General features: G+C 41.3%; 1 protein-coding gene across 6 annotated transcripts; it reads right to left on the reverse strand.

Annotated features, from left to right (window-relative positions):
- Positions 1 to 8,735: 8,735 nt before the first annotated feature.
- LRAT (lecithin retinol acyltransferase) lies at positions 8,736 to 18,982 on the reverse strand. 6 transcript variants are annotated; one of them, XM_008524543.2, is made up of 3 exons: positions 17,124 to 18,982; positions 16,275 to 16,815; positions 8,736 to 12,539 (listed from the first exon to the last, which is right to left on the reverse strand). In XM_008524543.2, exons 2-3 carry the CDS (start codon positions 16,812 to 16,814, stop codon positions 12,387 to 12,389), a joined length of 693 nt encoding a protein of 230 aa, XP_008522765.1. In that variant the 5' UTR covers position 16,815; positions 17,124 to 18,982; the 3' UTR covers positions 8,736 to 12,386. The 6 variants fall into 6 exon arrangements, with proteins under 6 accessions (XP_008522765.1, XP_008522766.1, XP_070464933.1 ...); XM_008524544.2 differs by having other exon boundaries at positions 17,010 to 17,169; XM_070608832.1 differs by lacking the exon at positions 8,736 to 12,539 and adding an exon at positions 14,799 to 16,112 and having other exon boundaries at positions 17,124 to 17,258.
- Between the last annotated feature and the right edge of the window lie 6,832 nt (positions 18,983 to 25,814).

Raw genomic sequence — 25,814 nt, forward strand, 5'->3', positions numbered from 1 at the left:
ACATCCATAGCAAATAAAGGCACAGCGTGTCCTTGCACTCAAGTGCTCAATGTATACTTGTTGAAGGGAGGAGGGTAAAAAGAAAAAATGAATGGCTCGTCAGGTGTTTGAATGTCAATCTGCTGAGGAACTAGAAACAAGAGATCTTTCTTACTTTGGCTGCTTGTCTGCAGAAAAAAAAGACTCTGGGAGACAGTGAAATTGTACTCGTTCTTTAGAATTTATTGAGACTGTACTAGACACTTAGAAATACTCTAAAAGAGCTTGTAGTTTAATTGGGGAGCAGGACAAGCCAGCTGTCAACAAGGTAAACATGTTGATTTCAAAACTGCAGCAAGGGGTGTTTCAGGGTCGTCTTAGCATCTTGAACTTGGCCCCAGCCCCAGCCCCCATTTTAGAATCCTAGATAAAGGAAGCTGCTGGGCCTGCATCCACCAGTTCACACCTACTCAGGGCGGGGTGGGTGTGGACTTTGTTTTTGCTTCCTCATCCTGCTGCAAATGTTAAGTGCCCAGTGGGGCCACTTGAAGCTAGGAGGCCTGTTCTTATGAGACTAGGCCAACCCTGTGGCCTTCCAAGAGACACCATCCTAAACTACTTGCCCCGCCTGTCTCCCACTTTGCCTTCTGACACGTCCCATCTCCTAGGCTAATTTCCTAGGAGATTTCACCCTTCAGACCTAACCATCACTTCTGTCTTAGCTTTTCAATGGCCACTGTCAGCAGTGATTCCAGGGCTTGGTTCACAAGCGGTAAAGACTGGAGGAAAAAAGTTTAGAACTATAGGAGTATATTCAATCCTGTCTATTTACAGAAAATGACCGAGATAGATTTCTTCTGAATCAACAATATGACATATGGCACACATGTAAATAATGTCCTTTGACCTGTAACCCAGGCTTGTCATTGTCTATGAGTCCACCACTCACAAGATGCCTGAGAGTTTTGTCTGAGAAGGATTTGCACCATTCCCCACTGGTGAAAAGCCAGGATGGTCCATTTGCCAACCCTGTGTCTCAGCTTTTCAGTATTCACCCAGCTGAGTTCCATGGCTATAATTTGGAATGTGAATTTCATTGCCCTGAAATGACTGCTATGTACCTAGAGAGCAAGTCCGAAATACCGAGACACCCAGCTAGGGAACCGTGTGTGAATCTGTGTGTACACCAACAAACAGATGGTAGAGGGACACACCTATTCTTATTACAGCCTTTTGTTTTGTCTTTTTTTAATTGAGGTAACATTGGTTTATAACATTATATACATTTCAGGTGTGCATTGCATTTTGACTTCTGTGTAGACTACATCATGTTCACTACCAAAAGTCTGGTTTCCATCTGTCACCGTAAACATGTGCCCCTTTACACTTTCTGCCCTTCCCTCATGCCTCATCCCCCTTCCCCTCTGGTAACTACCAATCTGTTCTCCATATCTATGTATTTGTTTGTTACCGTTGTTTTTATCTTTCAGATTTGAGTGAAATCATATGGTATCTGGCTTTCTCTACCTGATTTATTTCACTTAGCATAATACCTTCAAGCTTCATCCATGTTGTCGCAAATGGCACGATTTTGTATTTTTTTATGGCTGAGTGGTATGCCACATCTTCTTTATCCATTCTTCCATTGATGGGCACTTAGGTTGTTCCCAAATTTTGGCTACTGTGAATAATGCTGCAATGAACATAGGGGTGCATATATCTTTTTGAATTAGTGTTTTCTTGTTCTTTGGATAAGCCCAGAAGTAGAATAGTTGGACCATATGGTAGTTCTATTTTTAATTTTTTGAGGGATCTCCATACTGTTTTCCATAGTGGTTGCATGAGTTTACATTCCCGCCAGCAGTGTATGAGGGTTCTCTTTTCTCCACATCCTCTCCAACACTTGTTAATTCTTGTCTTTTTAATAATAGCCATTCTGACAGGTGTGAGGTGGTATCTCAAGGCTTTTGTTTGATCTTAACATCTGTCTTGGCATTGCTTCACAAAAGGAAGCTGCTTTGTAAACAGTTCACTATAGAACATAGAGTGGTCATCATAGTATCAGCTCATAAACTCCGTATTGGCCTCATCAGAGGATTGCTGAGCATAAACAGTATCCGGCGTACCTGGTTTGCAATTTACATGGATAACAAAACTAAAACCAGACATCAACACTGTGAGCTAAACTTTCTGATTCCAGGAGAAGGGACCACCTTCTCTTTCCATGTCACTTCCTCAGGTGAGGCTTTAAGATCTTAAAAACTTATATCATATTGAACTTTACAGTCAAAAACACATGTAAGGACTATGGAAGTAAACACGTCCCCTTCTCATGTCAAGTGACCACTGCCTGGATGTAGCAGTATGATCTTGGAAAGAAATTGATGACCTCATTTACTGGGTTGCCCACAAATAGGGCAGTGTGATACAATACAAAATTTAAAGTAAAAATACCAAGATTTGAGTCCTGATACTACATTGCTGACTGAAGGATCTTAAGCATTCAACCTGCTTAGCCTCAGTTTCCTTGACTATAAATGAGAATAACACCTTATTGGTTAAAAACTAAGTCACCTAATATTTATAGGTTCAGTTTCTTCTTTCTTCTTTACAGGGTAATAATTACCAAATGAGCAAATGTATGTGGAAGCACTTTATACAATGATAAATGTGAAAATGGTAGCTATTTCCTTAAGCCACTTTCAACTCAGATAGGTATAATACTATGGTCACAACATACGTTCTCCTTGAGAGTAGAAACTTTCATCTTTCACCTCTGTAGCCCCACCGCCAACTTCAATGCCTAGGATACAGTGGACACTCAGTACACATGAGCTGAATGAAAGGAATGAAGCCGAATCTGAATCCTCCGCCTTGGGAAGGAGCTCACTGCCTTGCCCTGCCAGGAAGAGTTAGCATCCTAACTCTGCAAGTACAAATGTGGAATGGTTGGTAAGTGAGCCCCACAGATTCTAGGTTCCTAGGACAGCTCCCTGGCCAAACCGTGTCTCCCTATACAAGGCAAAATTTGTGCACAGAAGCACATCCTAACATGCCGACTTAGGAGCAAGTCAGTAAAAGTTCTTTGAGACCAGTTAGGGAAAGAACCAAGCAAGGTGGAGGGGAGAGGGGAGCAGAGAAAAGTTGACCTTTTCTACTTTTCTAAGAATCTTCCCTACTACATAGGCGGGAAAATAACTTTGGGATAAAAGGCTTTGAGTCATCCATAGCATTTCAAAACATTGCTTTATTCCAAATAAGCTACCAATGGTAGCAACATAGATTACAGTGACCAGCTGGCAAGCTTGCCAATAACTCATCAATATAGAGTCCCCAGCACAGAACAGGGACTAAGTGTCAGGAGAATCCAGTTTTCATTCTGGTTCTATCACAAAATCTCTTTGGGATCTATGTTATTCTCAACCTCTAACTTGAATATAGTGTGAGGAGATTGGATTGACTCCTGTCAAAGCCTCTTTTAGCCCAGCCATCCGGGAGCTCTGAATGTGTTGTCATCTCTGATTCAGTACAACATCCCACCAAAAGTTGCCATGGCCACCCACTTCTGATTGATGATGCTTTACCAGAGTCTAGAAGTGTTCATGACTGGAAGATTCTCCCCTTCCCTCAGGCATCTGTGGCTCCCTAAGAAACTCGTACTCCCGTCCTCCACTGTTGTGAATGACATTCAGTATTAGTCACCATAACTACAAGTCAGCATTGCCACTCCACTGCAGTTTAACTATAAGTCAGCTTGGCACAGCTGTGGTAACATTCCATAGATTCAATACACTAATTAAATAAATCTTAAAACTTTCATGTTCAGGTCTCTTGCTCAGTGTTCATTCTGCATGCTGTGTCCGTTCACCTAGCATTGAAAAGTTCAAATGAGCAGGTAAGCCCTTGAGAACCGAGACTCTTGAGACTAGACATGGTAGAAAGAGGAACACACAAAGTTTTCTTTCACACAGGAAAAAATAAAGATGAAGCTCTGAGAATGAAAGTTGACATCTTTTCTAGGCAAGAAAATGATAAAAATAAAAATAGAATAATAAAATATAAAAAGGAAACCAGCAAGTTTATAAATCATAGTATTTAATTGTACTTAATTATGCTGTAACATGGGCAAACTTTCAAACTCTCATGGGAAGCCATGATTACAACTTTTTCAGTTCAAACCACATAGGCCTCCAAAACAGTGACTTAAACTTGTATTACTGGCTCATTAAAAGAAGACAAAAGACTGCAACTCATCTACCCCATCCATTCCCACTTTCTAGTACAAAACAAAGAATGGACTTACATTTAGGGGGATCCATTTGAGGCCTGCTGGGAAAACCAAGCAAAGGGCCATATTTTGAAAATCACTGCTTAAAAGAAAGTCTTGGTTTCTCCACCTGTCGCTGAGGTGTGGAGAGAACAAATGCAAAACGTGAATTTTATCAAAATCTTTTTTGAGAAAAGATCTCCATAGCACTTGGTTCCAGAGTGGTCAGGAGAATGAGTGCTAGCAAAGTGCAGAAATCGGACTGCGCTACAGAAGGAGGCAGACCAGCCCCTGAGCAGCAGCAACAAGAAGCACGGATGGGATAGCTGTTCACCTACAGAGAAGCTAGTCCCTCAAACAGGCATCTTCAGATTTTCTCCCATCTTGTCTTATGCCTTAAATTCCTTTATAGTTCTTTAAATAATTGTCACAAATATTATTGTCACTTTAAGTCTGCATCCAGGAAAAATTAGGTATAGTGTGAAACGAAAAGAATTTACCATTGTTAAATTCCCTGGCAAGTTATTTGTCTGTGATTTGCCAGGGGTAAAGTGGAGAAAGATGTGTGTGGAGAGGTATAATGTGCAGGAAATGTTAAGGGAATCTTGGAGAGGAAATAAATCTTGATGTTGCTCAAGCATGTAGCAATTGCTACCTCTTTGGTTTTCACCCAGCAGTGAGACACCTGATCAGATCAGCTATCTGGACCAATATGGTGCTTAAAGCTCTGGTTCTTCTGCTTGAGCAGATCCTTGAGGCCAGCTGAAACCTGAGCCAGGCTTAGCAGACAAGAGCTGTTTATCTGATAAATTTTGGAATTTCGGCTCATCGTTTGACTCAAGATAAACAATGAGATTTTCTCAGGTATACTGACACATTCTTCTTCAAAGGATAGGTGATTCAGTCAAGTACCAGATAAAATGGTTTCAAAATTCTACGTGCATTGGGTTCAATATAGGACAAAGGGATAAAAAAAATCATTATTGAATTATATGCAACTTTCACTGGACATGTTAGCCACTTGGATTTGTTTAATCTTCCATTATTTTTTTCAAGAATATTTTAATTGTAGAAAATCTGAAGTACTTACGAAGTCACACTGCTCAAAAAAGATTCCAAAAGTGTTTGAATCTGAGTCTTGAGCTATGTCTTGATCTCTCTGCTCTGGCATTCTGTGAAAGGGAAGAAATGGTAATAGACTTCCCTCAACTGATCGTTTGAATGAGAGGCCAAGAGTCTAGAGTAGTATGCAGTATTATTTTTTTTATTTCTACCACTTCCCGATTCCCTTGACCCTATTAGAATCTCCATCTGAACCTGTATTCTTTTCAAAGAAGCCAGTAGAAATGGAACGTTCATTGATTTCACTGATCCTCTGATAGAAATCATTGCTCTGAAAGAAAAGTGCAGTTCTGATAACATCACAAAAAGTTTGTCCCTCAGAAAAGAATTATGAAAATTAACTTACGATTTATGCTTCTTAAGTGAGACAGAAAGCAGTTCACAGTATGTTCCATTCCAAAGAATGCTAAAGTGAAAGCAGAGATGTCAGATATTACACTCTGTTTTCTGAGTCTTTGGGCTTTATGTGCTTCCTTCCTTTACCCACCAAACTCCTACAAAAAGCAGCCCACACTCATTTCCTTTTCCCCCAACATCCATACCACCCCTATTTCTAGCATTAATGGGGTGCTTATCAAGGTCACTCAGTCTCCTGTTTGTCAAGTCCAACGTGAGCACTATTCAGTCCTTATCTCTCTTCTATATCTTGATGCTATTCATACTCTTACCTTATAAAACTCACTGCTCTTTGGCTTCCTCACACAGGCTCTCCTGGTCTGCTCTAACCTTTTGTACCATTATTCCTCAGTCTCCTTCTGGAACTGTTCTTGATCTTTCTTCCTCCCTCTTATTAATGTTTGTGACTTTAGTTTTCCATCCTCAAATTTTTTTTTTAATTCTTCTAGACTCTCCCAAGATGGTCTAATTCATATGCTTGGCTTCAGCCACCACTGTTAGAACTCCCAAATATATCCCTCTCCATAGCTCTGTCTTGAGCATGAGCTCCAACTCCCAGTTGTTTCTCTATATTTCCACCTCTGGGACCCTAGGCTATTCAAACTTCATTTATCCAAAACCAGGTTCATCCTACTTCTCCCAATGTCCACTCCCCTGAATTAGCCAGTATGGCACAATACTACCAGCTACACTTATCCTGGTGCCCAATCTTGGCCTGTTGTTCCTCAGATACATTTCTTGCCTTTCCCAGCAGGCCATTTCCCAGCTCTCCTATCAGCCGGTTTCTGGCCAAGTTGGCTAATAGGAGGCCCTAACAGGAGATTGGAGGGTGAGAAGAAAGGAGAAACCAGTGTACTACACATAACACATCCACATCCTGCCACACAATACTTAGAACAGTTTCTGTTTTCCTGGTTGGAACTTGTATGAAATACCCTCCCTCTTTCTCACCCCTCAAATCAATCTGTTCTCTCCTTCTTCATCTCCACTGCCATTGACTCATGTCTAGTCTTCATCATTTCTCTCCTACATTTTGGTAACAGAATTTATGTCCTTTCAAGTACATCTCCTCATCCAATTCACTCTCTACATTGTTGCAAAATGAGCTTTCTAAGGTGATAATCAAATATAACTCTCCCATTTAAACTAAAACTGATATCCATCTCCAAAGGCAAAGCAGTTACAAGTAGTTGCCTTAGAGCAGATCACCATGCCTTGGAGTTGATGGTTGTGCAACTTGGCAACAACTGATTGGCCCAAGGATGTCACTGATCTGAAGGTACCTGACCTAAAGTATATTAGAGGACCAATGGCCCACGAGGTGGCCCATGACCACCAATATTCCATAGTAACTGGTCAGCCTAATTAGATCCTTTGGCAATTTTAAATGAGAGACAGAGACCCAGTAGAGCGAAGCAGAAGAAGTAAAAGAAACACAAAGTAAAAGTGTAAGGAAGGGCATTAGGCGACAGAAGCAATGATACACTGAGGGTTAGCAGCAGTAGGTAGGCAGCCATAGGAGTAGCAGTTATAAGCTCAGTGGCAAGAAATATCTGGGACAGAATCTAGAGTCAAGACCCTGAGAGCACTAGGTTGCCGTTGGGACATGGGAGCGTTGTGAGCTGAACAGGGAGAAATGACCGTTCACCTGTTGAGGAGATTCCTGTGCTTCCCACTTCTCCATCGATTCTTAAAAAACTTCCATCCACAAAACTGAGGTTTCTCTTCCTCACAACCTAATTCCAACCCTATTTGTCATGTGTTTCACAAACTGCCAGCTCATAAGACTCACCTGAGACACTTGGAAAGTCTAGGAAATGCTTTCTTTCCACTTCAGACCTTTATAGTGTGAAGTCCTCCGTGATCTTGCCTCTTGTCTCCAGCACTGCCTTCTTCAAAAGAATGGTGAGTTCTGTGTAACAGTACCAGACACCTTTCTCTCAAAGCAACAACATAGACACAGGTAATTGTTCTTAATGACTGGCAGTAAACCAACTGTGATATGGGTTCTCGTGACTCTGTACCTTGTATTTATTGCTCCAGGTGCTTGCAATGGCCTGGAAAAGAGAAGCCACTTTCACTTTAAATATTTGTATTCTTTACAACTCAATTAAGATATCAATGAAAACTTTGTTGACATCTCTCACCTTGCCCCACGCAGACAGGTATAGGTCTCTTCTCTCTGCTATTCTGACACCTGTACGAGCTTATCATTGCTTGAAATGTACTTACTTGCCTTTCTTTCTCACTAGATTGAGGAATTATAGGACTAACATTCTAACTAGTTCATTCTTATGTGGGCTTGCTTGGAGTATGTGGAAGGTCTGCAAGAAATTAATACATTCATTGGAGGAAAGCTTGCGCAATTCATGGGAGACCTCAGGGAGCCAATGTGGTATAGTGGAAAGAAAGCTGGAGTCAAGTTCTGGATCTGGCTCTGATTATTTGCATAATCACAAAGTATCTCAACTTCCGTGTCTGATTTTCCACATCTGACATGTGGTTAGATGTTTAAGGCTTCTGCCCAGTAACCTCTGTGGTCCTTTGCAATGCTGTGAATGCAGTTCAAGACTGGCCCTCGGCCTTGCTCCTACTCACACCTCACTCCCACCCCACCCACAGCCACAGTAAAGCTGAAGGCTGCCTTGGTAGCATTACACATCTGGTTATAGAGTTCATGCCCATGGCTCTAATTATTTATTGTTGTTGCTTGATTTTGTGGAATGCAGAAGGGATCTGTTACTTAGTATTACACAGAACCCTTTTCTACAAAATCAAGGTAGGCTTCAAGATGGAGATAACAGAGATCATATCAGTCTGAAAGCAGATCCACATAAAGTTGTAATTTCAAATATATAAACTATGTTCACTAAAGGAATATTTTAGAGGCATAATTCTTCAGGCTACCATGCTCAAAAAAATGTGTGTGATCTACTTTTATGTATTTCAGATTCAAAGACAAGAGAGGACAGTACGTAAAATTGATTTTATTTAACATGCATGTATACCAAATACAAAATTAGCTGAGCTGACAGATCTAGGTTAGGTAAAACTCTCAAAAGAGATCATATAAAACAGAAGATTGGCAACCATCATTTTTTATATGCTTCCCATCTATAACAAAAGAGTTTTGCCGTTGGCATAACTTTGATATTGCTGGAAAACATTTTTGATATTTGACAGTATGAAATAGAAAATGGAAAAATAAGAAATATGTCTATACTCTGAAAAAAATAATTTTTTAGACAACAAATCCAAGTTTATTTGCTTGTCCTTGGGAAGAAATATACCTAGCAGAACAAAGATGTGTAGTATCCAATATACACACAGTCACCACATTAACTTATTTTTCAGGACCCAACTTTCTGGATGAAAAGAAGGATGCATGAATTCTCCCTGACACCCCACCAAGAGTTACTCAGGAGTCAAACAGAGGATTTGGCTAAAGTCTGTTGACACTTCCTTGACATGTTTGCTCTCCACCTACACAATCACAGGCGTTGATTTGAGAGATTGAGAACCACAGCTAGTCTCTTAATATATTCCCTCGTCCTGTCTTGCCCATTCTCCCATCCTTCCTGCATACTTTTGGGAGTTACCTTTCTGAAGCCCAAATCTCCATTGCTTGTTCATGAAGCCCAAACCTCTTGGTCTACACTTGCACCACCTGATCACTGTTTCCTGACATCTCTCCTCATCACCGTTGCTCTGCTCTAGCCTCTGAACTACTTACATTTGCCTGAATGCTCCATGCACTTTCATGCTTTCAGTCAACGAATAGTAGAGTACCTCACATTTATGTGTCAGGCGTGTTGTGGACAGTTTTCATGCGTTCGCTCATGCTCTTCCCAATGTGTAGAATGCCCTGCCCAAATCTGTCCTCCTGGAAAACATCCTATTTTTCCAATTCTTGATACACAGTCCCTATAATTTTTGCCCTATCAGTTAAAACCAACCACTTATTTTCTGTGCCTTCGATCAGCTCTACTGCAGAAAGTCTTAATAATTCTATGTCCATGAGATCATAAGCTTGGAGGAAAAGGTCCATGTCTCATTCATCTTTTCAGCGCTAACACGTGCATAGTATCTGACACCTGCATTATTTCATCTTAGCCCAGCTAGTCCCATTTAGCCTTCATCTAGGTATGGCAAAGAACGAAATAAGCAACCAAAAGCTGCATCAGACACTACTTGTCATTTCACAAGTTAGGATAGAAATTTAGAAATATAAGGGACTTTCAGGATTACAAGGGTGAATCTTAACTAATGAAGCCCAGAGAAACTCATCAGAGACACAATAATAGCTCAGGATTTTTTCCATAACCACAATCAGGAATATATGCTCCTTGTTAAGCAACTAATCAAACTGAGCACAACAAAACAAAAACTCTCCCTTTCTCCTAAAAAGTTCAACAAATTCTAGTGCTGTGGAACATTTAATTTAAAAAACCTTCCTTCCGGTTCCCTCTTCCCATTTGTGGAACACATCAGTGTGATAAGATCACCTCTTAATATTTCTAAGTTTAATGATAGCATTGCCTACTTCAGATAGATTTCTCACCCTTCAGGAAGATAATTTCTTCTTCTCTTGTGTTCTCATAGCACTGTATACACTCTAATATACGTAGTTAAAAAATAGTATTAATTCTAGACCATGAAATTACAACAGGTCAGTGCCTGGCATGTAATGAGCACTCAAACAAATGATGAATTGAATCCTGCTTTAAGGATATGAAGTGAGTCAAGACCAATTATGTTAATTCCAACCTTAAATATTTCCCTTGGCATTTAATAGGGATCATTATCTTTGAACACAGATTTAACATCAGACAGTTTTCTGCTACCTGCAATAATAAAGTCTGCAAAAAAGGTGTTAATTATTTATGAGGATACCATATTTTTTAAAAATGAATTTATTTAAACAATTGCTACAAGGGTGATATACAGTAAGTAAAAAACCACTAATACAATGGATTTCTCATATTGGTTACTTTTATGTATACGTACTTAAAATAATTCTAAGTCGTTGGAATAGGACCGTAGAACACCTTTATTCTGTGGTGTTGCCATTTCATGTTTTAACTATTTAAAACATTTAAATGATTAAACACAAAGTTTCATTATTATTAAACGCCAACAGAATTTGTTTGGTAAATTAGTGGTGATGAAACATCAGTTATAAGTAAAATCCACTCTTAAATTTGTTCTGATTGGATCACTAAGTGACTGACCCCACCCTCCCCATACCATTCTTTATGTGACACATTATTTTGTGATTCTTTATAGTTTATAAAGCAATTTTAATACTTGAAATGCAAGTCTAGCTTGTGGCTTAATTTTTAGAATTTAGTAATTTTGGAACACGACTCGAATGCTTGCTTTAACACTGTTACATCTCAACTCATATTAAAACAGCCTCAGTGTAATATCAATTTATTGCCTGGCAGTACTAAGATGCTTGAAAATTATTTCTAACAGTCATTTCCTTTGGTCCTACTTCATTGGGTTTTATATACTGCTGTGGCACACTTCTTAAGGATGTAAGCTACACTTAGTAATGAAACGGAGAAACCTGACTAGAAAACAAATCTGAGGGCTTTTACTAATTATACAGTACCTTAGTAAGTGCTTTAAAAGATAAACCATCCACTGACATATATGCAAGTTACACCACAAATGCTAGGGCATAAGAAAATGGATTAAACTTGCTGTTATATTCACCTCTACAGATGATCTATAATGACCTCACTGTTATGATAAAGCAACCAAGAACAAATAAATTTTCTCTCAGTTTGAGTGTATGTGGATACCTGCATATTTAATTGGCACATACACACTCCAAGTACCCAAATTACTTCAATCCTATATCCATTTACCTCTCAGAGTGGTTTAAAGTAACCACTTGACACATAAAAGGAAAAAAAAAAAAAAGAATGCCAGGCTTCCTATTAAGTAAAGCCAAAGCAAATTGTTCAACTGATGCTATAGTAGCTATTTCTACAGGAAAACACAAATTTCTGTAGTTCTGGTCAGCTACTTTATCATTAAACCTTAACTTTGCCAATATGATTTCAAGTAATGAAAATATTGTTGACTTACTGCGAATTATATATAAAACATGAGGAAAAACAGATTGTGAATTTTGGGGGGCCAATCATCAAACATGTTTTCATCTATATAAAGGAAATTCTTTCAGTTTAATATAAGTTTTTCAATGAAACAGGATAAATTTATAGTAAAGTTAGTGACCTCACTCAACGAGACTCCCAATCTTCAAATTCAGGCCTAACAAAGAAGACCAATGATTACAGGAGAAAAATGTAAAACAAATAATCTCCCATGGCCATCATCTTAAGGGCTGGTTTTCTTGTAATGATGAGTTCTATCACAGCTTGTCATGTTTCCAAGATTTGCGCAGTGTTTTCAAATGGAACTGCCTGAGAAGATCCAGAAAGCCTTTGTTCTTGGGCTTACACAGTAAGCACTTTGCGTGATTCTTAATCACATTTTTATCCAGAACACAGCGTTACAGGTCACATTTTTCTCAACGATGCTTATACTGATTTGTGCTCTATAAACATATTTACACACAGAATACACACATCAACACGGGGATATGCAGTTAGCCAACCATCCATAAGCAGAATGGAATAAAAATTGCAGGAAGGGCAGTATATGACGCCAAGCCCAGATAAACTACAGACGCCAATCCCAAGACTGCTGAGGCAAGAACACTCCTCTGATCACGAATAATTATCTTCACAGTCTCACAAAACTGGAAAATAAAATTTAAGAATATTAGAAAAGGCGGCTAAACCTAAAAAGTATCACACATACCAAAGAGTAAAGTACAATTTTCCCAGCTAGTTTCTGTCTACCAGAGGAACTAGAGTTTCTCTCACGACTTAGGAAAGAATTTAAGATGTTAATAGTTCAGTTTCTTGATTCCACATCTCCCAGGACCTGAAATGACATTTAAGGCAACTTAATAATGGCAGTTGCCTTTGTAAACAGAACTGTTACGGAAAACGACAGAGAATGTAACTACACAAAACTTACTGAGGATTAAAAGTTAAAATCAAGACTAAACTGCTTATCTATAACAATAACATATTCCAAAATTAGATGAGCAAAGAGATCTCTAATCTCAAGTGAATAGAATTTAGCCTATTATTATTGGTGAATCAATTCCTGCAATACATCATTCTAAAACTGGTGATACCAACAATAACTTATGTCTCAAAATCTAAAGGCATTGAAAATCTAAGTTTCTTGTCATATCATATTCTCTGCCTAAATAAACAAATTCACAATTATTTAATACAAAATTGGCTGCTGAAATAAATTAAATATGACCCCTAACCCTGAAGAGTGTATTCTTCCCATATGCTTAATTTTTCTCTTAGAAAACTAATTTTACTCAGAAGTGACGGCCTGCGTTTGCATCATGGATCCACCTCTTAATAGCTGTGTGACCTCAAGCACATCACCGAACCTGTCCAGACTACCCTCTTCTCCTCCATGGAATACTGAGGCTGTTGTGAGGATCAAATGAAATCTTTTATGCCAAAGTACTCTGCACTCTTCTACACACTTTTTAAATGTAAACTATTACAAAGATTATTACTGCTGCATCTGCTGACAATTATCTCTACCTCATCACTGTCAGGGCCAGAATGTAGCAATTCACTGTTCCATTCTGTATGAGTTTTGCTACTCATACTAGTTTTAACTTCATTTTCTAGACATGACATTGTACATATATGCTTTTAGGGTCTCCTCCAGTGGCTTATATAGTGCTGGACAGCTAAGTATCCAAATTCTTAATGGAGAGAAGGCACAAGTTCAATGTATTTTAACATACTCTCTTGACTATAAGGTTGTCTCTATCCACACTTTTATACAATATCCAAACAAACTCAAAACTTCCTCTTAATTATTCAGATGTTAGTCTCTTTAAGTCATACATACAATCTGTCTCTTTTTACTAAATTAACAAGACATTGAGTAAACACAATCTTTAAGTGGTGAGAACCAAACTAAATGAAGTTTTCAGGACAATGAGAAAAGTTGCTTGCCAATAATGGGAAGACATACATTTAGGTAAATGAGTAAGTTGTCTTGATAGTTAGGCTTCTTGTATCTTTTTCTCAATAATTTTTAATTAAGGCAAACAGAGAAATCACTGTGGACTCTCTTTCCCCCAAAGCAGATTTTCTCAAGGAGCATCTCATTTCTAGTGTCCTGTTTCTGTTCACCTGGCCATGAGCCCAGGAGGTATCTCTAGGGGTGTTCAACAGTAGGAAATATCCTGAATTTCTAGATGTTAAGAAGTACTTTTTGAGCACTGAATCCCCAGAAATTAAAAGGGGTTATTGCATTCATATTTGGCAATGAAAAGCAGTATCAGCAAAATAAAAAACAAAAACATAGTAGAAAAAGCAAAGGAAGAGAAATAGTTACTAATTAAAGGGACTTATAGTTTACGAAAACACTGAAATTTTTGACAGAAATATAAAAATGTCTTAATTTTACGATTTCTAAACTTGTAAAAAGAGACCATCAATGCAGAGAAGTAAAAGATTCTCGTTCAGTTCATTTTCAAATTAGTTGCAGTGTTTTCATGAGGGAAAGTGCTCTTGAGAGTTTCTATAAACTCAGATTTAAGTAAGAGACAACTTTGCAACTCTCATGTTAAGCTGATAATAGTTGTATAGATGGAGAACTCAACAATCAACCCAGAATCCAGTAATTCCTTATGTTTCTGAAAAGTAGAAACCAGTCCTCCTTCAGGATCAATGACTTACTTCTCTCAGGGCATGTTCAAAAAACAGTTCTTAGAATTAGAAAATTTGAGATGGCGAGTTTTTTCCCAGGAAATCTACTTGGTGGCCAAATTGTTTGTTAGACCATTCAAAACGAAGACAAAAACTCAGTTTCACAAGAGGTGCTATGCAGCAACAGCAATTAAAACACTTCTGTACTTCTATAAAACCTTACAGAGTTTCCAGAAATGAAAAACTACTCCAACTAGTTACTTATGCAGATTAAATATTTTATTACCTTGAAAAAGCACTTGCACTGTTTTCTCGCAGAAATATATAATACAGTGCTATGTGTGTTCCATGAAAGAGTAACTCCTAATTATCAGAAATACTGTTTTTCCTTAGAGAAATGATTTGCTTAGTTCCTAAGTAAATCTGACGTGTTTCCTTTTGTACACTTTTGGAGCCAGTGTTTGTAAATGTGGTGAAGCTCATTTCTAAACAGGCCTGGACAGGAGCTGTGGTTCGTGAATCACTGCACAGTGCTCTAACTGTATTTTTATTTTATTTAGAAAAGAATTCCTAGATTGTGCTCTTATGGCTCTGTAATCTACAAGAAGTTGCATATACCAAGGTAGAAAAAGCATAATACCTTCATGCTCTGCCACAGAGGAGAGAAAGATTTTCCCATATGGGTCAAAAGTTAATCAAGATGTGGAGCAATAAAAAATTGATTATATGGACTCAGATTTATTTGGTCCAAAAAATACCTAAACATGAAGAGTAAAACATGAAGCTCATTATGTGATTACCCAGGTTTCCATTGTGAATGGTGAATATTAACAATACCTCTTTTAACAGTAGCAGTGAAGGCTGAGAAAGCATCCAGTTGCAAATGAAGTTGCAGGCGTAAAATGGTAACTATCTTTAAAAATCAAGAGGTTTCAAAAGGAAGCAAAAATTCATTTTTTTCCTTTGGATTTGTGGCTAACGTTCAATTCTAATACTGTGCTTTTTAAAGTATTCATAAAAATTACCTTCCAGCATTTAATGGCTCTTCTTCAAAACCAATTGTTTTAATCTCGGGAGAACCCATAAACAATCCAAGCCACCTTTGGGGCTAATGAGTAAAGGATTCTTAACTACTGAGGGAGTGTAGATGGGGATTAAAGCCAACACAGAAAGAATTCAGATTACCAAAGACTGCTCTGAAGCCCAGACACAGGTTTAAGTGACCTACTAGGGGGGTCTTCTTAATAGGAATCTTGATATTTATATTAAGCAAAGGGAATTCACTCTCCGCAGCTTACAGAGGGAGAAAACTGCATGCTTTCCTATTTTAACAGCACAAAAATTTGTATATAGTATCATGGATTATATATGCACTCTGGACACCTCCCTTTCAACTGCAATTCTTGGGAAACGTTGCAAGCACACGGCCACAAATTTTCTGTGACCCCGCCCTTTGGCATTTCAGCTACGCTGTGTGGACACCCTACGACTTCTGCAGCAGTAACCGGGCAGCTCTCTGGAATCGCTGGAGCAGCACTGCCACACTCTTTCACAGCGCATTTCGAGATATCCTGCAAAGCACATAGCCATTGATTTATTCACTCGGCCTCCCTCAGGAACATCGGAACGTTCGTTACTCAATCTAGAACTCAATCTTTGCTCCTAGGAGAGAGAAAAGGTTAGGGATGGGAGGAGGCTTCCCCACCGAGCCACCAGCGAGTCACGCGTCTTACCCTGTCGGCCTGGGGGCTGATCGAGGTGCCGAATCTGCAGTAGGTCACGAAGTGTTCGCAGTTGTTCCACAGGAGGCTGTAGGGAGTAAAGCCCAACAGCTTCTCCGCCCTCTGAGCCACCTCTTCGTTGAGCAGCGCTTTTTTCTTGAGGGCCTTGTCCAGGTGATTGACCAGGATGTCGGCTCCGTAGGCGAAGTCCTCCACTGTGTCCACGCGGATGCTGGCCACCCTGCAAATGACGCCCAGGAGGAGACGCTTGTTGGAGACCACCTTCTGCGTGAGACCCTTGTCGTTGGTCAGAGCCAACAGGATGTCGGGCATCATGTGGGCGACGCGGTTGTCGCCCAGGTAGATACCAAAGTGGGTCACGTGGGTTCGGCGCACTTCCAGCACGTCGCCGCGGAGGAAAGAGTTGATCTCACAGATGCGGTTCCTCTCCTCGTCTTCTCCCGGGACCGCCCAACTGAAGAGCTTGAAGTTGGAGATGAGGAGCAGCTTCTCCAGCAGTAGAGACACCGCTTCCAGCATCGGGTTCTTCATCCTGCAAGGAAAAGGGAGTCTTGAGGGGACCGCCGCCGCTCCGGCATGGGCCGGGCCGAGCCGGGCCAGGAAGGGCAAGGTGAGCTCGCCGGACCGGGGCGCGGCGCCGCTGCTCACCTGCAGGCCAGCGGCCCAGGGCGGCGGGAACCGGGGCGGCCGAGGAGGGAGGGAGAGAAAAAAGAAAAGCGGAGAAACCTGGAGATTGGCTTGGCCGCACCGCCCTGGGGATTGAGGAGGATGAGGAACTGGCGGCGGCGGACCGCGGGGACAGCGGGACCGGCGCTGCGAGGAGCAGGCGAAGGAACGCACCTGGAAGCCGTGGCGGGACGCAGAACCACGCAGTGCTCCGACTCTCCGCTTTAGCCGAGGCCTTTTAAGGCCGTCGAGGGGGCGGGGCCGACGGCGTCACAGACCCGACGAGAGCGCTGATTGGGCGCCGGCGGCGAGCCCGCTTGTAGCGGGGTACTTGCGGGACCAGCCGCTCTTTGGAAGGAGGCGGGCCTCCGGGCTCCCGGATTCCGCTCGGCGACCTCTTGCAGATGTGGCTCCTTCTTGCGCTGGAGACCTAAGCTTCTCTGGCCTTTAAGCTGCTGTTTTTGGAGAGTAGAGGCGTGGCCGCATGAAAGGTCTTGCACCTGTCTGGATTGGGGCGCGTTCCTGGAATTTTGGGAGTGTTTTCGGTGGAGAGTCCCCTACAGCTAGGGTTTCTGAGCAGAACCACTTCCCTCTAAAGGATGGGACGCCCAGAAACCTCGGCTTACTAAAGTGTTTGCATTTACTGTGCGAAGTGCGCGCGCCTCGAATGCTAGCGGATTGCTTCCCAAATTTCCTGGAGCCGCAATCCCGTACGCCGCGCGCATCCTCCTGCCCTTTAAATGCCCCCGAATCCCTCTTGCTTTCGGGTGCGCGAGTGGAGCAACCACCCGCGCATCCAGGCCCCGCGCGCAGCAATTGGAACCCTCGAGGCCCCCGCGCTCCGAGGCCCCAGTGACCGTTGAGCGCGCGGCTCCCAACGGTCAGCGTGGAAAACGGCGAGGTCCCCAACCTCCGCCTGGAAAGCCGGATTAGTGTCAAGTTTGTTTCTCCGGCTTCAGGGTCACCTGGACACAGCTTCAGTTCACTCTCCAAAACTTCATCGTTTTCTATTAAAGCGCAGCCACCCGGAGGTGGCCAGGGAAGGACGAGGCGCTGCGCCCCTTCCCCCGGGCGCCCGCCGTGAGCGCGGTGCCTCGACGAGGGTGGTCCCGGGGCGCAGCGGTGAGGGAGCTGCCGACGCGCTGTCAGCGCCAGGCTGGCCACGCGGTGCCCCGACCCTGCGCAGAGTCCCTCGCTACTGCATTATGTAAAGGCTTATATTCCGCGGACAAAGGCCACAATGGAGAGGCTCAGTTGGCTCCACAAAGCCGCGCAGTTAGGGGTTAATAGGTTTCATCCGCGAGCAGATTCTCCGCTGGCCTTGGGGGAGGGGGCTCGCTGCGGATGATGGATGAAGGGCCATTCATCTTACCTGGAAGATGAAGGGGACCATGGAGACCAGGCGGGGAGGAGACCGGCTCCCAATTATTCTCGGCGGCCCAGCCGTTGCCGGCATCCCCGGTCTGCCATCGGCGCTCTGTCCCAGTCGTCCCACGCGTCGGCGACTTTTGTTCATTTCACAAACAATCCCGAATCACATTAGGGTCCCAGCAAAGAGAAGAAAAGTCCATTCCGCACAAACGAATCCAAGGAAAAAGGTGGAGAAACAGAGGCAGTGGACGTGGAAATTTAAAATCACGATTTCCCCAGTCTCCGTCCCAAATTTAGAGAAAAGCGCCGTACTAGCGAGTTGCTGAAACTAATCAAACACCCCGCACACGGGCGTTCGTTCGCTTCCAGTAGCACCAGCTCAGCTGCTGGTGTTAAAATCTGGGGAGTCCTTGGAGATTTTTTAAGTCTGACGATCCAGACCTCGGCGTCTACGTTAACTTAGACTCAACGTTGGATTCTCAAGGCTCTGGACGCGCTAGTTGGGTCAAGTTCTGGGAAAGAGCCGATATCAGGGCCTCTAGCGTCAAGGGCCAAATGGCCCGGAGAGATCAAAAGGGACTTTGGTAATTAGCGGTTTCCCTCTTTTGCGGTCACTAACCCTGCTCCTAATGCCTACGACTGTCTCCACCTGGGAAATTTGCGAGAGAAAAAAACACAGCACGGAGAACTGCCTGCCTGCTCCGCAGAAGATTCTTGTAGAGCAAAAAATATTAAGGATTAATATTAAATATTAAGGCTGTGTCCAGCCCTGGAAGTTCAATGAAATATCCAACCCGAAACTTAGATTCCACAGCTTTTCTGTCTAATTTAGACTTCATTTTTCTACTTTCTAGTGCCACAGGGTCCAATTTTTAACATCAGTTATTTTACTGCAATAGTGAGAAAGGTTTGGCTAACCTGGTTAAGGTTCTGGTTAATAGTATGTCCTCACCAGGAAGGCCCCAGACCTTGAGCGGTCAGGTAGTCCTATACCCTCCTTAGACACAGGAATGGGGGTTGGGGCAGGGAGTCGGTGTTAGGCATCTTGCCCAAGGGCCAGAGTCAGAAACAGAACTTAAGCCATGTCCCAGACTTCTTACATCTTAGACCCTTTTTGCCCTGGGCCCTACATCTGATAAATTTGCTTTTCTAAACTTCATGTTTTTAAATTATTGCCCTTCTTTAGGATTATTTTGTTATTTTTCTTAGTTTGCTTTAGACTATTAAATCATTGGGCACACAAACAATGATAATCTTAACCTTTGTTTTTCTTCGGAGCTACCCATCTACCTTTAGTTTCTTTATATATGCTCAGGTCTGGCCCCATGGATACAAACAGAGGCCACAACTCCCTAACTCTAAGGAGGTGGGGAGAATAAAGGCTTTTGTGAACTTCCCTCTGGAGGCAGAAAAAAAGAGCAGACACCTTTTCTTGGAGCCTCTTAACTCAGAGCTACCTGGAGTGTTAGACTAATAGGAATCAATTACCTCCTGGGAGGACGATTTCCCCAGCTTGCTTCCTGGTTGTCTGGCACCTTAGGAGGAGGGCCTCAATCCTGCCTATTGTCCTTAGAAAGACTAAAGGCAGCAGCAGCTCCAGCCAGACAGGATTCAGTTGGGTTTTTTTTTTTTTTTAGCCAACCATAAAATAAGAACATTGAACAAAACAAGGGATTTACACTTAATTTTTTTTTTAAAGATTTTTTTAATTTTTTTCCTTTTTCTCCCCAAAGCCCGCCAGTACATAGTTGTATATTCTTTGTTGTGGGTCCTTCTAGTTGTGGCATGTTGGACGCTGCCTCAGCGTGGTTTGATGAGCAGTGCCACGTCTGCACCCAGGATTCGAACCAACGAAACACTGGGCCGCCTGCAGCGGAGTGCGCGAACTTAACCACTCGGCCACGGGGCCAGCCCCAGGATTTACATTTAATTTTATGAAGAATCATGACCCAAACGAATACAGCTTAATATAAATTAATAAGAGGTTGAGGCAGCCAAGACGTAGAGGAAGGAGGCAGAAATCTTGAGTTGGCCTTGTGGTGCCATTTACAGCTAAATGAACTCAGATGAGTCATTGGCCACCTATGAGCCTCAATTTCCTCTCTGTAAAATGGGAGTAATATTTTAGAGGGTTGTTTTGAGGGCTAAGCAGAATCAAATATATGGCACATTGTGTGAAGATCCAGAATGTGGTACGTCTTCTGCAATATCATTTGTATTATTCATCAGGGAAACAAAGTAAGGCCCAGGTGCTTTTCCCTTTCTGCTTTGACAGCCCAGACATCCAAGAATGCAGTGTAGACAAAGAGCATGCTTTTACTCACAGACCCCTTCTCATGACTCAGCACAGAGCCGCAAGGTGAGCAGAAAGTAGGCACAGAAGTGTTTCGGAGTTGAGTGCAACCGGGAGAGAGACAGTGGGCAGCCCGCACAAGGGGATGCACACTCCGGAAATCTCAGAGTTCTCCTCCCTTGACAGCTCACTGCCAATGAAGTCGTTCATAATTCATAAAAACGAAGGTAAAAATCTGTCCTTTGTTTGAAAATGCCTCTCACAAGATAGAAAAAAACCCCAAATGTGCTTTCTAGAACTGATAACATGACATAATAGCAAGGAATGACTAAAACTTTTGAGATGTCCCCAACATATAAAGCACATTTCACTTTAAAATACAAATAATAAACGGCAAGCCATGTTACTTCTTAATAATTGGAGCAGATATAGCAACTACCTTATAAATTTATCTTGTTTCCTTTTAATTCTAATTTATCATTATGAGGCAATAATAAAGGATATTGCGTGCCCCGAGCTTGTTAACAAAAGTGAATGTGAGTGGCCAGCCTGGGGGGTGCAGTGGTTAGGTGCTCACGTTCTGCTTCAGCCACCCAGGTGGGTTCACTGGTTCGGATCCCTGGTGCAGACCTACACACCGCTTATTAAGCCGTGCTGTGGCAGGCATCCAACATATAAAGTAGGGGAAGATGGGCACAGATGTTAGCTCAGGGTCAGTCTTCCTCAGCAAAAAGAGGCAGATTGGAGGCAGATGTTAGCTCAGGGCTAATCTTCCTCAAAAACAAACAAAAAAAAGCGAATGTGACAACAGCCTTTCGCCTCACATTCAAAAGACAATTACAACCCCACTGCATTTATATAGGGAATGTACAGAGAAACTAGGTTTTGCTACCCCCCCAAACAGGACAGCACGGGCAATCACCAGTAATGCAAAGTACCAGCAACATGATAAATGCCATGTTATCAATTATATTTCAAAAATCCTTCCTAAATACATAGACATCCTAAGGATATAATGATAGGTGACTGAATGCAGAACTTTCTTAATACCAGGATACTCACTTCTGATGGTGTGGGAGATCACTGAGACTCTTGAGGCCTCACACGCCTCATCTGCAAAGTGTCCTGAGCCGGATTGGAATGAGATGCTCTCGAAACCCCTCCAGATGTGAATGGTCCACGGGCCTATGAAAATCAAATTACTTAGGCCCTTCAGAGTCTTCACTGTTGTTCCTGGTGAGTTTATCACTGGGATTAATTACCAGAAAAAAGAAAATAAATCACCACCCAGTATTTAGAAAATCTTAATAGGATTCGCAATAACTGCTTTGAAAAATGCAATGCTTCATTGAATTTAAAAAAAAAAAAGAAAGAAATCACTCGTACTCCAGTGAGCCGTAATTACATAAGAAAGAGAGAAAAGACTGAGCAGGGGGTTGGCAGCAGTTGGTGCTGGAAATTAATAGCTCTTTTGATAACATATGTTCAGTCTTACAGAAATTTCAAATGATATAATCACCCTGCTTCCTCAATATTTTGTAGCAACATATATGACTGATATGTTTTTTGAAAAGAATAACATTTCTTTAATTTCTAAAGTTAATTTGAAGGGAAGTAAGTGTATCATTCTGATATTTTTGTAACTACCTTTACTCTCATCCCACCTCACGCTAAAACAAAATTCAGTGTAGTTCCGCTAAAGCTGATTCATACCTAAACAGCTCAAGTAGCTATAAAACAGGGAAATTAGATTTTAAATGGTCTCTGACTTCTTCACTGGGAGAACTCCAACTGGGCAGCTCTCTCTTTGGGAGCTGGGCTGTCTGTGGTCCTCTCTGTAGACACAAAACTTGATGCTTGAATTAAGTCTGCTTAGTTTTATCCTGGTTGCCCTCTACAGTGACTTGCTTTTAAGTCGGATTACATGAAGTTACTTTCATTTTATTTACACCTAGACTTTACATGTAAGAAATGTGAGTGGAACTGAATTTGGATCACACAGAATTAATAAAGAAAATAAATCCAGTAAGTTTTTCCTTAAAGACGAATTAAAAATCTGTGAAATTGTTTTCCTCTATATAGGATTTTAAATCAGAAATCACTATAATTTTAATGTTCAATTAGTTTAACTTTTAAAAAGAATAAACCAGGCTATTTGTCCTTTGGCCATAATTATTTCATGTTCTAACACATATATATTACACTTTCTCTTTTCCCCTTTGTCATTCTTTTATCTCTCTTATTTAATTTTGGGGGGTGGGGGTCTGGAAGGGAAGAAGCTGATATTTTTCCTCTAAGGTTATCATTCCCACTGGCTCTAGTCCTTCCGGACCAGATGGCATCCAGAAAATCAGAGTCCTAAATACATTCTGGAACCTGGGAACGCAGCCTTGAAGGTCAGCATGAGGGTGGCCTGCGTGCTCTTAGATCACTAATCTCATCCACTAGGGAGCCGCCTCCCACAGAAAAGTAAGTGACCAAACCAGCCGCTCTGTGAACCAGGCCAGAGTCGCAGGCCCTACCAAAAGGAGCCACTGGAGGGCAACCCTGGTGCCAGGCCCAAAGTTTTAGCCAGACTTAGACATCCTCAACATCCTTATTAGATTTCCTACATTCAGTCCAACATCACCCACAATATTGTCACAAACTCCTTTGTGATTCTAAGCAAATTGGTTAAACTTGTCATGCTCTTGTCCACTCATCTACAGAAGGGGTGCTAGTGTCCATTACCTTCCCTGCTGATGACTCTCATTATCTCTTCACCTCCTGAACTTTCTGGAATTCAATCTAGTGATAACTATAGACAATCATCCTGCACGCCTCACTGCTAAGTCAAATACAGGAAGACAAAGTCTAAACTCTCTCTCTGTTTCATTAAACTATGGCCCCTCCTGCATTTGTTTTCACTTTTGTTGAAAGGGACCAGATTTTCTTACATGTCTTTTATGGCTGTGCCATTTGGTTTTCAAATAACAATTTCTGTTTTGTCTTTAAAAAATAATAATAAAATGAGGCTTAATTATAATTTAACCAAGTATTTTGCTTTATAGATTAAATGGAAGAAATCTTGAAGATTTTTCTCTACTTATTTAATCCTCCAATGTAGAATATCTAGCAGAGGTTTGTTCTTTTTTCAGAATACCAAATTCAGAAAGAATAAGTAACTAAAGAAAGAGTAATTATTGATATTGCAAAGAAAGATTTATGGTCAATAAGCTATTTTAACAATGTACTTGACCAAAAATGTGATTTTTTAAAACTCATTTTAGCAATGTTATCTAAAAATACATCATCCTTGATTAAAGCAACATATTAATAATTGTTCTGACTTTACAGTGGGTATTCAACAAAACTTATACTTACAATTTTATCTAACAACTATATTTACAATTTTAATTATAAGTTACACTTATTTGAATTAGTTAAGAATCTTCAAACTATTGGCTAATATTTCAAAATTCTTCCTATGTTTAAGATTGTATGTTAAGATCTTTCTGAGTGACTTTCAAAATCCCTTTGTCTCTAAAATTCCATTCTTCTTTGAGAAAGGCAGAGTAATACATTTTACTCATTAGCCAAACGTCAAATTCATAAAATTGTAAAAGAAGTCATAAAATAATAAAATACTAGCAAAATTTACATTTTATTTAACTATTTTAAAATTACAGATTATATATCCAAAAATTTTTTATATCAATAAAACATTCTCCTCCTTGTATAGCCAAACCAATTAGATGAAGTGTACCTAGTTCTTGCCCATTTCTGAGAAAGCACATGTCTGTTTCTCCCAAATAAGTGAAGACCAATGGGTAGGCTGGGTCAGCACACTACGTGTCTGCTCTGTAACCAAACTGCCTAGGTTCAAATCCTGGCTCTTCTACCTCCTAGCTTTGTGACCTTGAGCAAGTTACTTAACTCCTCTGATCTCAGTTACCTCCTCTTTAAAATGAGGATGATAATAAAGATGATGCCTACCTCATAAGGTTTTCTAAGGATTAAAAACTTAATATGCATATATTGTTTAAGAGCAGTATCTAGTAAGAACTCAAGAAATGATGGCTACATAATAGTTTTTATTCTGGAACACATTTAGCAATCTATTGATCGTCCATAGCTCTCATGTAAATTTGCATGAAAAGCAAAGATCCAGATGCTAGCAGGAAAGTTTATAAATGGGGATGGGAGAATTCTAATCTCTAATCCACTTCAACAAGCATTTATTGAATACTTAGTCTCAGGCTCTGTGTGGGCACTCAGAAATACAGCAATGAATGGGATGCAGCCCCCTTCCTAATGGAACAGAGACCCTGGTGGGGAGAAGATAGACCTAAATAAAACTTCCACAATTCAGTGTGATGTGCTGAAATGACGGCACGCATTAAAGGTGCTGGGACCCTGCTGAAGGAGCATCAACTCTAACTGGGGCAAGGAAAGTGAGAGGAGGGGAGCATCTAAGCTGTACCATGAGTGGTTGTAGTTTGCTAGGTACACATGTGGAGGCAGGTTGGTGGTGAGAGGCCGGACGAAGGAGCAGCATGAATAAAGGCAAGATTTTTAAAAAAGTGTTCGGTGTATTTTACAAAGAACAATGGTGCAGCTCAGCCAGAATATAAGGTGTATGCTTCCCTAAGAGTTGAGGTTAGAGCCCCAGCTGGGAGGTTTGCAGGGGCCAGGTTATGAAGGCTCCTGGGCCATGCTGGGAGCTCAGGCTTCATTTCATAGGCAACAGAGAGCCATGAGGGGTTTTCAAGAAGGGAATGATCTGGTCCAAGGTAACTCTGGAGGCAGGGTAGAGAATGGATTGGAGGGAGAAGGGAGAGAAACTAGAAGCAGAGACCAGTTAGAAGGCCACTTAGTGGTCCATGGAAAAGACTAGACTAAGGGGAAGGAGCTAGCCTAAGGTGGTGGAAAATGAGATGGAGGGGCATGGAAAAGTTGAAAGATATTTCTTGAGACAAACTGACAAGATTTGGTGACCTGGATGTAGTTGTGGTGGTAGGAGTTCTAAGAGGAATAAAGTGGGACCGCAGATGACTCTGACGTTTCTTGCCAGAGCGACTAGACAAACAGTGAAACCCTTCACTGAGAGGAGGGAGGTAGGAGTAGGAATGGGTTTTTGGGAGGAAGAAAATGAGTTCCATTTTGGATATGTTGAGTTTCAGAAGTCTATGGCTTTTCAAGTGGGGATGTTAAATAGGCAG

Source organism: Equus przewalskii, chromosome 2, assembly GCF_037783145.1.
Source record: "Equus przewalskii isolate Varuska chromosome 2, EquPr2, whole genome shotgun sequence".
NCBI lineage: Eukaryota > Metazoa > Chordata > Mammalia > Perissodactyla > Equidae > Equus > Equus przewalskii.